The sequence below is a fragment of the Betta splendens genome, chromosome 10 (genome assembly GCF_900634795.4).
Source record: "Betta splendens chromosome 10, fBetSpl5.4, whole genome shotgun sequence".
NCBI lineage: Eukaryota > Metazoa > Chordata > Actinopteri > Anabantiformes > Osphronemidae > Betta > Betta splendens.
In genome coordinates this window covers 15,024,375-15,038,345 of record NC_040890.2, presented here as the reverse complement: position 1 = coordinate 15,038,345, position 13,971 = coordinate 15,024,375, and the positions used below count along the sequence as shown (strand labels likewise).

At 44.3% G+C, this 13,971-nt stretch overlaps 1 protein-coding gene across 10 annotated transcripts in view; it reads left to right on the top strand.

Annotated features, from left to right (window-relative positions):
• Nucleotides 1–13,971, top strand: part of diaph2 (diaphanous-related formin 2) — a 279,374-nt gene that overhangs the window by 240,405 nt on the left and 24,998 nt on the right. For 6 of the 10 annotated variants that reach the window (XM_029164823.3, XM_055512466.1, XM_055512464.1 and 3 more), the window contains 2 exons: nucleotides 1,844–1,936; nucleotides 2,721–2,786. In XM_029164823.3, the coding sequence (XP_029020656.1) occupies nucleotides 1,844–1,936; nucleotides 2,721–2,786 (159 nt within the window). Of the gene's footprint in view, nucleotides 1–1,843; nucleotides 1,937–2,559; nucleotides 2,694–2,720; nucleotides 2,787–13,971 lie in introns of those variants that run through there. The other 4 variants (XM_029164826.3, XM_029164822.3, XM_029164824.3 and 1 more) reach the window with 3 other exon arrangements.

Sequence of the window (13,971 nt, the reverse complement as noted above, 5' to 3'; positions counted from 1 at the left end):
GGTTCCTTGTGTCTGCAGTCCTCCCCCTGAACCCCACTATACCAGAGCTCCCAAGTCCTGGCCATTACAAATGATGAATTGTGCTAGAGTTAAGCTAGAAGTAGGACAAATTGATCAAAGTGTCAGGTGCCCCCTGTGATGTCTAGGTCTCCATGAAGAAGGCAGTGAGGAAGGAGCTGTCAAAAAGTTTCTTGTGCCAAGGTGGTTGTAGATAAATGTTTACCTGCCACTTAACACTCTCCGCCTTCTGTCACACTCACACCGTGTCCTTTCCAGCCCTACATAGCGAGGAGCAGCTAAAAAACCTGGGACTTGGTTCAGTTGTACTGTAGTCGCTGCAAGTTGCCGGCCATATTGTTCTTCAGGTGCACAATAGACAAACCCGTGCTCCGTCTTTCACACCAATGAGCTCACTATCTGAGGTGTAGTGCTGCAATTTGAGATAAGCACTACTTGGCTTGGCTTTGGTTTTGTTCTGATAAAGCTGGTCTAATTAAGCTTGATTTAATCGGGATTGCTTTTAAGCACGGCACACAGGCGGAACAGATATTTTGATTTCAAAGTAGCCCTTGGGAAGAACTTGAGGAAGAAAGAGAAGAAATGGGATAGAGCAAAATGAGTGCGACTTGCTTTTTTTCTGTTTCTATTTTTAGCTACAGTATACTGTCTTCTCTTTTACTTGCATTAATGATGGTACAGTAGGTTGCTGATCTGTTGCTGTAAAAGGAAACAACATGCCACCCTGAATCATTCTCCAATATGTGTCTTTCTTTAAAACTAATTGTGTAGCGTTCAGTGCTAGCCCGTTTAGTTCGTAAATTTAATTTGTCAAACTGTCATGTCTCCTTGAGCGCATGTAAGTTGCAAAACACTGGGAACACTGTGAAGGGGAAGTGCTGTGTGCTGAGACAAGCAGTTGTCTCCACTAATTTCCAAATGTTTCAGCCTTTCGGCTAAATCTGTACGCGAAGGAACAAGATGCCGAAATCCTGACGGTAAACATACATGTGAGCTGAAGCTGGTTGGTTCCTGTAGAATTGATGGCCAAGTCTCCAGCTCCGCAATAAGTCACCCTAATGATCTGAGTTTAAAATAATGTCTGTTCTGGACCGGAATGATAAAAAGGGTGCCCCTCTGACTCATTAGTGGGGCATAAAGATGGATGACCCAGGTATAGCAACCAAGCTCATTTCCGTGCCCCTCTTCTATACGGCAGTGCACTGTATGCTCAGTGTGGGCACAACTTGTCATCATGTTGGCCTCGCAGCACTTTAAGGGTCTTCTACCTGTCTCTTTGCCATGCCGACTACCTCCCATTCTATACTTTCACAGATCCACGCGACAGCTGGAACAGTGGGCAGGGGGAATGTTTTTCGAAGGCCGGTCCCGGTGTCATTGACTGAACAATGATAGAGTGCCCGGGTATTGAGCGGCTCCACACTAAATCTTTGTAAAGAGCACTTAGCTCCCCTGCGTTAGCCGCAGAAAGAATATCTGTCAATGACCATCAGTGGATGCTTTCATCCTGAGGCTCCTCGGCCTGTATTAGTTGCTAGGCTCTAAGTGTATTTTTCCTCCTCTCCAGCTGTTTGCTTAAAAAGGGACAAGACTGAGTGACAGGCCCTGTCTGAACATGCAGCCCCTCTAAAAGACTAGATTATATCTGGTTTAGAATCATGCCACTGCCTTCTTTAGACGCACGCTCATTTTCCACACTGTACTTTACTGAGATCATCTGTTGCTAACACACAAAAACGCCTGGAATTAGACCCTGACGCTGTGCTATGTTAATGTACATACTGGCCTGTTTACATCTTTGCCTCTATTATGTGTTCTCTTATAGAGGGAGATGAAACCGGAGTGATGGATAGTCTAATGGAAGCTCTACAGTCTGGAGCAGCCTTCCGTGACCGGCGAAAACGGACGCCCCGCAACGGTAAGGCAGTAAAAAGCAACTCCTTCCCATCTTAATTAATATGTATCAGCTATTGTAAGTCTTGCTTTCTGTTCATGTTGTATAACTGGCACTCGTATGTCATATACTGTATAAAGATTTTGTGCATTATAAGGGATTTGCTATTGAATTGCACATATGGCAAATACATGTGCTAGAACATGTATCGTATAAACAATCATGTGGCCCACAGTCGCACATTAGCAATTAACTGTCCCTTCATCATTCATGTAATGCGGCCGCGCTGGCTGCAGTCGGGCTGAGAGTCACCCAGTGTAATCCTGGAATTAACATATTCTATTCTATTCTGCCATGATGAATGGCCTGCGCCCAGGGGAGCGCCACCTAGTAGGGGTGCCAAGGTCAATTAAAATGCAAGTCAGAGTTCTGCCCAAGAGCCACAGGTGCTGCCATCTCCACGCTGGCAGTCGCCAAAAAAGAAAAGGAGGCTAAATCTGACCAGTGGCTGGATTAGATGATGCTACTGTAGAGAGAGATGGAGCATTAAAATGAAAAAAATGTTTAAAAGACATTTAATCATGATGAAAACGTTTCCTCTGAATCGTAGTTTGTGCCTGACATAACCTGTCTCTCTTGCCCTTTAGGAGTCAGCTCCATTCTTCAGCTGCGTGCTTCTGTTTTTTGGGGGGTGGTTTTTTCCTGGCCAGTATCTGAAATATGTCACCTCTGATGCATTTTTCTGCTTCTCTCCATCCTTCCCTTCTCTCCTTCTTCTTCATTTTCTTCATCGCCAACGTCATCACAGGTGATCAAAGTCCTTCCAGTCCATCTTCTCGGTGGCCGGGTGCTAACTATGGTAACAGAACGCTAGGTGTGTGTGTTTAACTACCTAAACCCACCAGTTGCACCCTGTCTTCTATACTGCTCTCATCCTGGCTGCAGAACTCACATGTTTTTTTTCCTGTTAGCACTCTCAAACTGAGCTGGTCTACAACATGCAGGGTCTGTGCTGAGTAATTGCGTTCAACTTAGCCCAGATGACAAAAACACGGCTACTCACTGCAAGAAACACCTGCAGTTTTAAAATGCATTAACGCTGATTTGAGAAAGTCACAGCACAGCTCACAGTAATGATTCACAGACATGTACAATTTCAACAGTACGAGTCATTTTGGAACAGGTTTCAAACACAGATGGAACGACAGAGATCCAAACCCGGTAATTGTTGTTGCTGTCACAATCGAACTGACTAATTACTAATTACTGATGTGCAGTTTTAACAAAGAGCTGTTGATTTAGACAACTTGTATTTGATAGAATGGTGCAGTAAGTGCCAAAAATGATGTCACTGCACGAGAAGTGGTCACATGCAATTAACTGGAGAGTTGTAAATGACCGAAACTATGTACATTTTATATCAACTAATGAAATTTAAGCATAGAATGACTTTAAACACAGCAATAGATAAAACTAAAGCTACTGTAGTAATAAAAACTGTTTGACCTTAGACAGAATTCATTACAAACCCAGCACATCTGCCTTTGTAAAGCTCTTTTGACCTTGAACATTTAACCCTGTAAAAATAATACAATTGAATAGTGATGAAACAAAGAGAGTTTTGATTCGCTCAGCACAAGTTCTGTCCGGTAGAGCAGCTACAGTTGTCATCTATATGTCCTGCTATTAGCCTATGCTGTCACAGCATGACATCACTTCCTGTTTGATGCACACTTTGGATTGTTTTCCTGCTCAGAGTATTGTTGTGTTTAGTAATACCTTTCTTTGTGTTCCCAGTTTTCTCTATTTCCTATTTTTATTTTAGATGCATTTCCAAATCATGGATATTGTAATTCCTTGTTTGTCGGTGAGTGTGTGTGATGAAGATGATTTTTGCTGATCTAATATTTGTCTTTGAAGTGCTCTTACATGTAGTACAGTTTTGAGTAGAAGCGGGGACACTCATAAGGCCCTACATTATGAGTTCATTGCTATGTCTGATGAAAAAAAACATGAGCTTTAAGAAACAGCAATAAGCCTATGTGGCAAGGAGCTTTTTCAAGTGCCTCTAGTTGTGGTGGGTCTTGGAGAGGGCACCGACTGAAGCACTGTAGTTCTGCAGGGGAGGAACCATTAGGTGGATTGATGACTAGAAAAGCATACTTCAGGAATCTGGGTTCTAACCCTTGAGAAAAGAAGTGTCCATTTTTTGGGAAAGAGTCAAAACTGTGCACAGAAGAAAGACACCACTCATGTTTCTTCCAAGTTTGTTTGTGTGAATCTAACGTTAAGGGATAGTCGAGCAGCGAAAAGCGCTTTCCTTTCGTCTGTTTGCAGATGATGCAGCCCTGTCTTCCTCGCCTCGACCTTGACCTCTGTTGTGAACTTGGCAGTTTGCAGAAAAGTGTGCAGTAGGAAAGTCAGCGGTTCACATTTGAGGCCGTGTTGCCTGGAAGACCCCCCATCTCCGTTAGGAGCAGTGCAAAGGGAAATTATTTAAATAGGATGGTGCATGCATGTAGCTGTACAGTAGCTTCCACTCTGAAGTAAGAGCTGCTGCTAGTTGTAATGGAAACCAATACATCCTGGCTGGATGCCCTGGCTGCAGTACTTTACTTGTTTCCAGGGTTCAGTGCCTCATGTCCAACCAAGTGCGGCTGATGGTGGCAGTGGTTGGTCTCTTCCATCACATTACAATAAGTGTTATGTCAACACTGCTTACTGACAAACAGCTTGTATGAATGAAGCTATTTAATTGCATATTTGTTATGTTTGCGACCTATTCTTGTCAGACCACCGTGATCGCTGTGGCCCTCATAATAGCTCTCTTTGTGCCACAGCAATATGCATCAGATTTTGCGCAATAGGTTATTTCCCCGTCTGTGCATAGGACTGTTATGCCACCAGAATGTATTATGCGCTGATGTCTCCCCGTTTATTGATATGAAACCCACTACTGTGGTTTGATAAACAGCTGCATGGATCCTCAACTCAAAGGAGATGAGGGGGGAAAATCCTTTTGACGTGTCGGCTCCTTAGATTGTCTTTTTTTTTTTAAATGAAATGTGAAAAGCCGTTTTGCAGCATAGGGGTCTCATCTTGTGCATAATCTTGAAACACAGTTTGAGGAAAAAGTTTTTAAAAGCATCCTCTTTAAACAATTATGACGGTGGAAAAAACACACCTCAGTCACTCAAAGCTTTCTTTGTGTGACTGCATTCTGGAAGTGTTGTTTTTCTGATTCATTAAAGAACAATAATATTCAGGTCATCAATATTATTGATGTGTGGGTTGATTGTGCACAGAATCATTTTCTTGTGACTCGTGGACTGTCAACATTTCAGTCTCTTAATTTACTGGTATAGGCGGCTCTCTATCAGACACTGCGCTGAATCGGTTCACTCCTGCGTGTTATGTCTGCTGTAATCTCATGCTTTAAAGCTTGATTAACCTCCTGTCATCCTCAAACAAGCAGCGTGTGCCGCAGAGAGTCTCTCGGAGTCACGCAAAAATCGTGGCTTAAGTGAAAGGAGTTCATTTAAACGCAGCACGTCGTTCTTTGTCGTCCTTCAGGCTAAACTCCACTCCCGCAGACTTACCTCAAGCGTCAGGCTAAACACAATTCTAGCACCGCCAGTCACAATTACACCCAATTCCAGAAGCATTTCCTATTTCCTTGTCTCCACTTTGTGTAAGATGGAAAACCTAACCCGGGAGGCCATACTCATGTGTTATGCAATTACAACAGCCAGTCCTAATTCAACACGCACAAACTGGATGGATTGATGGAGACCAGAAAAGCCACATTTCTGTTGGGGGTTCAGTCTCATTTCAGAGAGATAATATATGAAGTATTCAGTGGAGACGACGCTGTATTACCACTATATGTTGCAGTTTTTCCCCACATTGTACTTTGAAATTAACTTTTACTACGATAGGAATGAAAAAAGATTACTCATTCTCTGTCTCCTGCTCTTCCTTGGTGATACAGTTACCTGGGCATCTGGCAGGAGATTGGTGGGTAGAGAGCAGAAGCCTCTCATACATCCTGCCTCATCGATTTTCGGTCAGGGATGAAAGCCACAGACTCAGTAGGTCTTTCGTACTGGGGGGGATCCCAAAAGACACATCAATCAGATTTCAAAGAGAACCAAGCCAATCTTATTTATTTACTGCCTTTTCAATGTCATTACAATCCCAAACCAGGGCCTCTCTTCTTTCCCCTCTATGCCCCTCTTTGCTACTTCACCTTCACAGGTCGCTCCATCAAAAGTTGCCTCGTCTGTTCTACACAGTGATGCCTCTTAAGGAACGTACTGTATCTGACATTGAAGAGGCTGAAATCATCCGCAGTTTGTTAAAACAGACAGGTTCAATTGACGGAGCAAAGTTCTCTTCCGTGACCTTGTTTCTCTCCATGTTCACATCCACGCTGCTGCGTGGGCAAAGCAACGTTGCTGTTAATGTCACCTTAACTCCTACCACTGGCTAAATGACAGCTGATCCAGATGTGCTGCCGTCATCACAAGCCCACCTCCCTTCAGACCTCTCTGTGTGCTTCTTCCATCTCTAGGCAAAGTTTAGCTCTGTTTAGCTCACACTTATGTTGAACCTATCGCTTTATCTCGCTCCCATTGTCCGTTAACCTATCTGCAGTAGCACTCTTTTTCTTGTACTGTTTCATACACACACATGAGATTATTGCAGCTCAGTGCATATATTGAAGCCTGAAGCCCTTTTCCTCCACAAACTCCTGGCTTCCACTTCAGGGTGTTGATAGGTGTTGTTTATTGGGGCGACCCTAGAGGCAATACTCCAGGAAGTGGCGCTAACATGATTTGTAGCGAGGAGACCCAAAAGGTGTTGGTGCCTCAAGCTATAGCTGGGATGGCTTAGTAGATGTGAGATATCAATAGAGCAGATGAGAGCAGAGCCCTGTCGGGACATGCTGCTTGAAATCTATCACCTGCTTCTCATAGATAAGGATATTTATCAACAGCCAAAGGAAAAGGCAGATGGGGAAGGAGCTGAGGCATGGACAGCCACTCCATTTAAGATCTGACGTCCTAGGGCCCAGACAAAGCCTTTGTCCCTCCCATTGACCCATGGGGCCTTTCCCTGGACCTGATCATTTTTCATCTGCTGCGGAAAACCCATCATGGAAATATAGATGAAGATTTTATGTACCATTTGAGTACCCTTGGCGCATAACTGATTCGTTGCTTGACTCTGCCAAGAGAGGACATAAAACAAGTGAAGTGTGACATGGAGCCATTTTGAGAGGATAAATCAAATCTTAATAAAAAGCAGTCTCTCTCATTGGCCACCAGGGGTCTCTCGCCTCTGCCCCTGCTGTTAAGTATCCCCTAAACCCTTTGCTTTTTAAATTATACAGAAGCTATCTATTGGAGGATGGGACATCAACTGAAGGCAGTCGCTGTGCCCTTTTGATGCCAATATGCCCTTTTACAACTCCCTGGCTGGGAGATTTATCATGTTGAGCCTAGCTCCCTAATGCAATGCTTTTTTTCAACAAATAAAGTCAATGACCTAGTGCTATAATGGACTCGAAACCCTCCACATCCATGTCCAGTATTGTTTTATTGGTACAAGACCTCATTGATGGGAAACATACTCTGCTCTCCCACCTAGTGGACCATGAGTGAACAACTGCAAAGCAAAAATGTCCCGTAACTTATCATATTCAGTAATGTAATATAAAGGGTTTGCAGTGGGCTGTGTGTGTGTTTTTCTTGCTCACTCTCCAAACAATATTGGCTTTCAAGTATGTGGGCAGTTATGAAAGGTCACCCTAAGTGTAAATTGTCAATACTGGATCCATATTGGAGGGCAAATATGCTTTGGAGGCCCCATAATGGAAGGTTTTATCTTATTTTTACCCAGGGCACATTCACACAAAAAGATTGATATCATTCATTGTTTGATGAATTCCTAATAGGCCTATAAACTTGCAGAGCTTAAAGCCTAAGAAATGCCTCCAAAGCCAAATATAGGGGAGGCAGTCGGACCATCCCACCAGCTGAAAAATTGCCCTCATATAATTCCAGTGGAATCTCGCCAAGCTATCATGCTTAGTGTTGAAGGATGGGCAATAGGCATCAGTTGAATTAAACCTTATTTATCGGTCATTAGGCGTAGAGCAGGACCAAGTGATGATCAGCTAGAGAACAAATAATGCACAGTGGAATAGGATGCCAGCCTGTGTTCCACTGAAATAAGATGCAGCCCCCAAATCAAATGCGTCTTCCTCCGCTTCATCCCCTTAATATGTTGTGGCTATTATTAAGGAGTAAGATAGATTGTATAGGCCGATGTTTGCATTTGAGGTGTCAGCCACTATCTACAATCTGTCAGCCACAATGAGGCTGAATTAATATTTTATCTTTCCATTAGGTGGGCTTGATGTCTGTAAGAAGGAGGTCTAGGACAGGAATGTCCAACTGGACAGTGAGTGATAAGGGCAATTCACATAAATACAGATAAAGCGAGAACGTGTCAAAGAATGTTTAATGTTCCATTCAATAATAAGATATTATTATACAATAGAATGTATAATATGAGTACAGGTGATGCTGGGAAGAGAGTATAAACATAATGTTACATATTCAGTGTGAAGTCTCTGAATCTTTTTTTATAAGTAGAATGTTAAATCAAATCTTTTTTTAATTGCAAAAAAAATGTACTATTGACTAATGATTCTTCAACATGGAAAAACATGTACAGTTGTAAGATACACACAACAACTATACAAATTTCTCTGGGGTAAATATTTGTAGAATCAATAATGGGATACACAAGACTTTAAAGTTTTGTTTTTGATTTTTTTTCTCTAAAACTAGGTTAGAAATCATTGATTGCATTAATCTGCACACTCTTCAGACAACATCAAAGCAGGAACGAAGTTTACATTTAAGCGTAAGCTTCCCACACCTCTTCAGTTCAGACAGTTCAGATACGTTCAGATATAGAAAGCGTGAAAACATGGGAGAGGATGTGCATCTGAGTGGAAAAGCACTGACACCAGTAAAAACTAGCGAGGAGGAGACGTAGTAGTAAATGAGTGAGTGATGGACGGATGGGAGAGTGAAAGGAGTTTAAGGCCGAGGAGCCTGAGAAGGTTAAATGTACAGTAGGGAAAAAAGGAAAAACCACGGTTTTAGATGCCCCCAACCTTCTGACACACACACACACACACACACACACACACACACACACACACACACACACACACACACACACTCCTCTTTCACTCAAGCTTGATTGTGCTTGACATGGTTCCGTCCCTAATGCTGACTGATGCCCATTTGCGATGCTTTTCATATTTATTTATTTATCTGTTTATTTGCGTCAAGTTTATTTATTGATGGGCCTCAAGGATATGATGGTGCATCTCCATTAGCTTATACAGAGATGGGAGAAACAGGACGTTCTAAATGTGCACAGCATTTACACATGGATGAACAAAAGACGAAGGGAGGACAGAGTTTACCTCTTCTTACTTAGGGTCCAGCAGCTGAAATAGCTATTCCTTTCTGGTGATGGAAGAGTGATATGGTCCATTTAGTTACTTAGCACTAATCCCAGTGGTTTAGCCACATCTCTATTTTTTACTTCCATTTTATCTCTTTGTCTTTCGTCACTCGATCTTTTGACTTCTATTTGGTTAGTGTCTGATGGAAGGATTTGAGTGGGGTTATATTACTCCCCTGCCTGTATGAGGTTTCTCAGGCTGTAGTAGCACTCTCCACCACGGTTAGTGCACACAACATGTTGTTGTTGTAGCCCACCACCGAATACCCATAAGGGTTTTAAATGCACGCTCTGGTTAATGCCCACTGCTCCCATAACCTTGTACTTTGGCTTAAATTGAGTTTTAAAGATGACTCTTCTTTTTTGTCTTTTTGTTTGTAATAAGTCCCCTTGTTTGTGATTGTTCTATAGGATGATGCAATTAGAGAGCAATGAGTGTAAGTATAATTGCTGTTTAGTCTCACAATGACATATTTGCTGGCTACTTAGGGACCCGAGCAGCGTAATTACCCACAAGTGAGCAATTTGGGATCATTTGTTTTGGAAGCCAATATCTGAGCAGAGGTCTTTTAGAGGACCTTGGTTCATGCCCGCTGCAGTGAATGTCAATCACAGATCATTGTTCTGACTCCCTAAATATTGAGATTTTTGTGTAAATAATTCTCAAACAAAGAAGTAAATCACTTGAGATTCAGTGCGCTGATAGGATTTTGTCGTGATTTGCAAAGGAACTGAAGAATTTCAAAATTATTCTATTTTATTACATAAAGGCAAATGTCAGCCAGGCGAGGATGCAGCAGGTGTTAAGATGCAGGTAATGACTCCCAGTGGTGGATTAAAGCGAACCGGGCTGAGCTCGGGATCTTTAGTAAAAAGTGGATCAGTTTTCCGATTTGAAACCAGGAGACATTTTAGACTCTAGATATGATTATTAGAAGATCAAAGAGACTGAGAAACAAAAAGAGCTTTCGCGTGTGCACCTGAGCGACTTCAGGCCTCTAACTGAAGAATGTGCTACGACTCTTTACACGTTTTACCAGCAGCCCAGACACTGTGACAAGCTACACAGCCGCTCCTACTGCAGGGGCCTGATTGGCATCTGTGCTCTAACGGAGACAGGCATCCTCCCCGACTGCATCTGCGAGTTTATTTGAATTCACACAAAGCCGTTATACTGCGCTAAGGAGGAGGGGGGGAAATAAACAAGAAGGAAACACGGCAGCTTGGTTTTCGCTTGCTATTCATGAATTCCATAAATTACAATGTTAGTCCCCCAAGAGATGACTAATATGTCAAGTTTAAAAATAGACAGTTTGCCACAGCACAGGCCCTCTGCCTTCAGTGGATGCGGATTAGGCAGGGACATGGTAAAGAGTACAGATTTGTGATTTGGTGTGTGCGTGGTAATAGGAGTGCGCGCATGCAGATGTGTTTGTGTGTGCGCAGCCAAACTTAACGGTCGTGGGATGAGTGTCTGAGAAGCAGCCAAGCAGCATGAGGGTCATGTATTAGTAGAAAGCCAGCGCAGGCTGCTGAGGTTGTAACATCTCCACCCTGAAGGCACTGCCAGCTAAGGAGGATAAGACCGCACACTGCATTACCTCAACTATTATTTTCTATTTTTTTTCCTCGCGGTCTAGATGAGTTTCTTCCAGTGGCTCAGGTCACCGCTGCCCCGGGGCGGATTATGGCAGATGGGAGCTGTGATGTTCCTTAAGATTTCTGACAAGTGAGGGAGGAAGTGTATATCTGTGTGCGTGTGCACACGCTTGATCTCCGGGTGTGTGTTGTTTCGGTGGCCCCGCGCGCGCTGTTTACTGAAGCTTAGCGTTGCTCGGCGGCCGGCGGTCGACCTGATTTTCTGTGTCACAGCGTGACTCACACAGGTTGGCTCTTTGGACAGCGTGAAACCACACGTGTCGTCCCAGTCTTCATCTGCAGCAAAGCCGAGCCCTCCGACATCACACACACAGTGTGTACACGTCCCCTGTCGGCCACATTTAGCATTCAATCAGTGTAAATATTCAGACATCATGCATTATGATTAGGGAAAGAGCCTGTAAAATAATTCATGGCCTGCGTCATTAAAGTCTGGATTCGTCACTCAGGATAACACTATTAATATGTTTACAGTGGTGGCAAGCGTCTGTCTGGGAAACAGATTTTTCTTTTGCCAACTGTAAAAGTTTTATGACAGTCAATGCGGCCCTTTCATTATTTTACTGGATCGGCTGCTATCGGAATAGATGGTTTCTGCTTATAAACCTTGAATAATTGAACAGGGGAATCAGTCAATGAGAGCGGGAGAGGCACAAGGTCCTGATGGCTTGATGGCCAAGATGACAGCTTGTGGAGGAGAGCGACAGCCGACTGATTAGCCCATGTGTCATGTCGCCTCATTGCTGCGTCTGCTCCGTGCGCTCTCATCTCCTCTCCGCCGCCGCCCTCTCCCTCCTGCTCTTTCTTAGCCCATTACGCGTCTCTGCCGCTCCTTCTTCTCATTCCCACCTTTGCCTTTTTTATCCTTATGTCCTTTCGCTTCTCTTCCTAATCCACCTGCGTGTGTGTGTGTGTGTGTGTGTGTGTGTGTCGTTTCCCATTATTCCCCTCGTGCAGACTTAATGTCCTGTTTTCTTTAAATGCTTTATTTTTCCTCGCATCCAATCTCCATCCGTCCCACTGACCCCGTGTCACTCCAGGCGGAATTATTACTCTTGGATGGAACATGGGCTCAGTGGCGCCGTCCTCGGCTCTCTCCGCCCGCATTATCCATTTATGGAGTATCCCCTTTTGTGGTGAGCCATCTTCCTATAGCGCAGTAATGATAGGCGTCTTGGCGACCCTGTGCATTTGCACTGTAATATTAGACATTCTCATTAGTCCGAGGATTGCGCTCTCTCACATGTCCATTACAATAATTGCTGCACATCACTGCCTGCCTTGCCCCTCAGTATTCAGTTACATTGCTGGCATTCTCTGTCGTGCATCACCTAAATGTGGCCCACCATCACTTCGCCCACAGGGGTGAGAAAGGTAATTTAAAAATACTATATAAAAACTTGGATGAGACGTTTTAGAGGGAAAATCTCAAGGAGATAATCTGGCCAGTTTGTTTGTGATTTGCTACTTGAGTGGATGCCAATGAAAGAAAAATGTTTTCAGATCAAATAAATTGAAGCCAAGTGCCCTTCCACCCCCGCACCATCCCTCTGTTGTCAGTCATTTCTCCTCATAATAGGGAAGCAGGCCGCAACCATAATTGCTTTGATGGTCCAGCCTGAACAAATCACTTCTGGGCATAAAGAGAGGCCTTGGAGATGGCAGCCAGAGAGAAAAGGTGCGAATGAATTAAAGCACTTTGCGTTCCTCTGGGGCATGTGGCCCAGATTTTTCTTCAAAGAAAAAAAATATAAGGGAAGGAGGAAGGAGTGTGGGGGTGGGGTGTGCCTCTTTCCCTCCAGAATAAATGGCAGTAAAAGCAATAATACACATCCAGCCTCCATTATGCCAAAATGGAGAGCTTTTTCAGCGGGGACACAATGGCAGTGACATAGTTAACTGGCAGGTGGAGAAAGGAGGATTTCACTGGAAATAATCAGATTTTAAACGGCGCTCGCATCTATGGGAGAACCTCTGGTCGGGCCTTTTGTGAGGGAACAAAAGTTTGGTCCTGTGGAAGCAAAGCTTTGAATTTTTCAGCAGCGGTGGGCGACTGGGCCGTGTGGACGACCCAAGGCCCCCAGTGCTGAGCGGAGCAACAGGCACGCCTCAGCGCGGCCTCAGACGCGGCCTCAGACGCGGCCTCATCTGCTGCTGCTCGTCCGCTGAGCCCCGGACCTTTTCCTCCCTCCTTTGTGCTAGTATTCATGGAAATGTATGGATGCCGTTAATCACTTATCTGCAGATTACCACTAAACGACACAAAGGCTGCAACCGTCAGAACTGGAGAACTGACTGGTATTTATACCTCAAAACCATCTTTTGTAATCACATGTCATTCCGACGCAGACGTCTGGTAACTATAGAACGTTTGCTGTGACAAATTCATTGATTTCCATTATTCTAATCTCGAGGGGGGTCTGCTGTTTTCACTCAACGTTTAATTCTGACGCCGCACTGCACCGGGTGAGTTGACGTGACTGATCCTCCCACGACTCCTCAAAGCCTCTAGGGGTCACGAGCCCCCAGAACGAGGCTCCTTCTTCCGCTCTAGTGTGTTTTTCTCATGCCAGCGACGGCACGCCCCTTGTTAGTTCCACCCCGGTCCTTTTGCTTCCCCCAGGTCACTCCACCAATCCAGCCCCCCCTCCCCCCCAGCCTCTTCCTATCTAACCCGTCTCTGACCCCGCCCCCTCCTTTGTTCGCACCCGACAACCCGTCGCAATCCTTCAGAGCCGCAGGTGCGACTCTCATGCCAGGAATCGCTGGTGCACAAGAACACAGACAGCTGATGGCACCAAGTGGATAATTGATGACGTTGACGTTGTGAAAAGGAGAAACATTAAGCC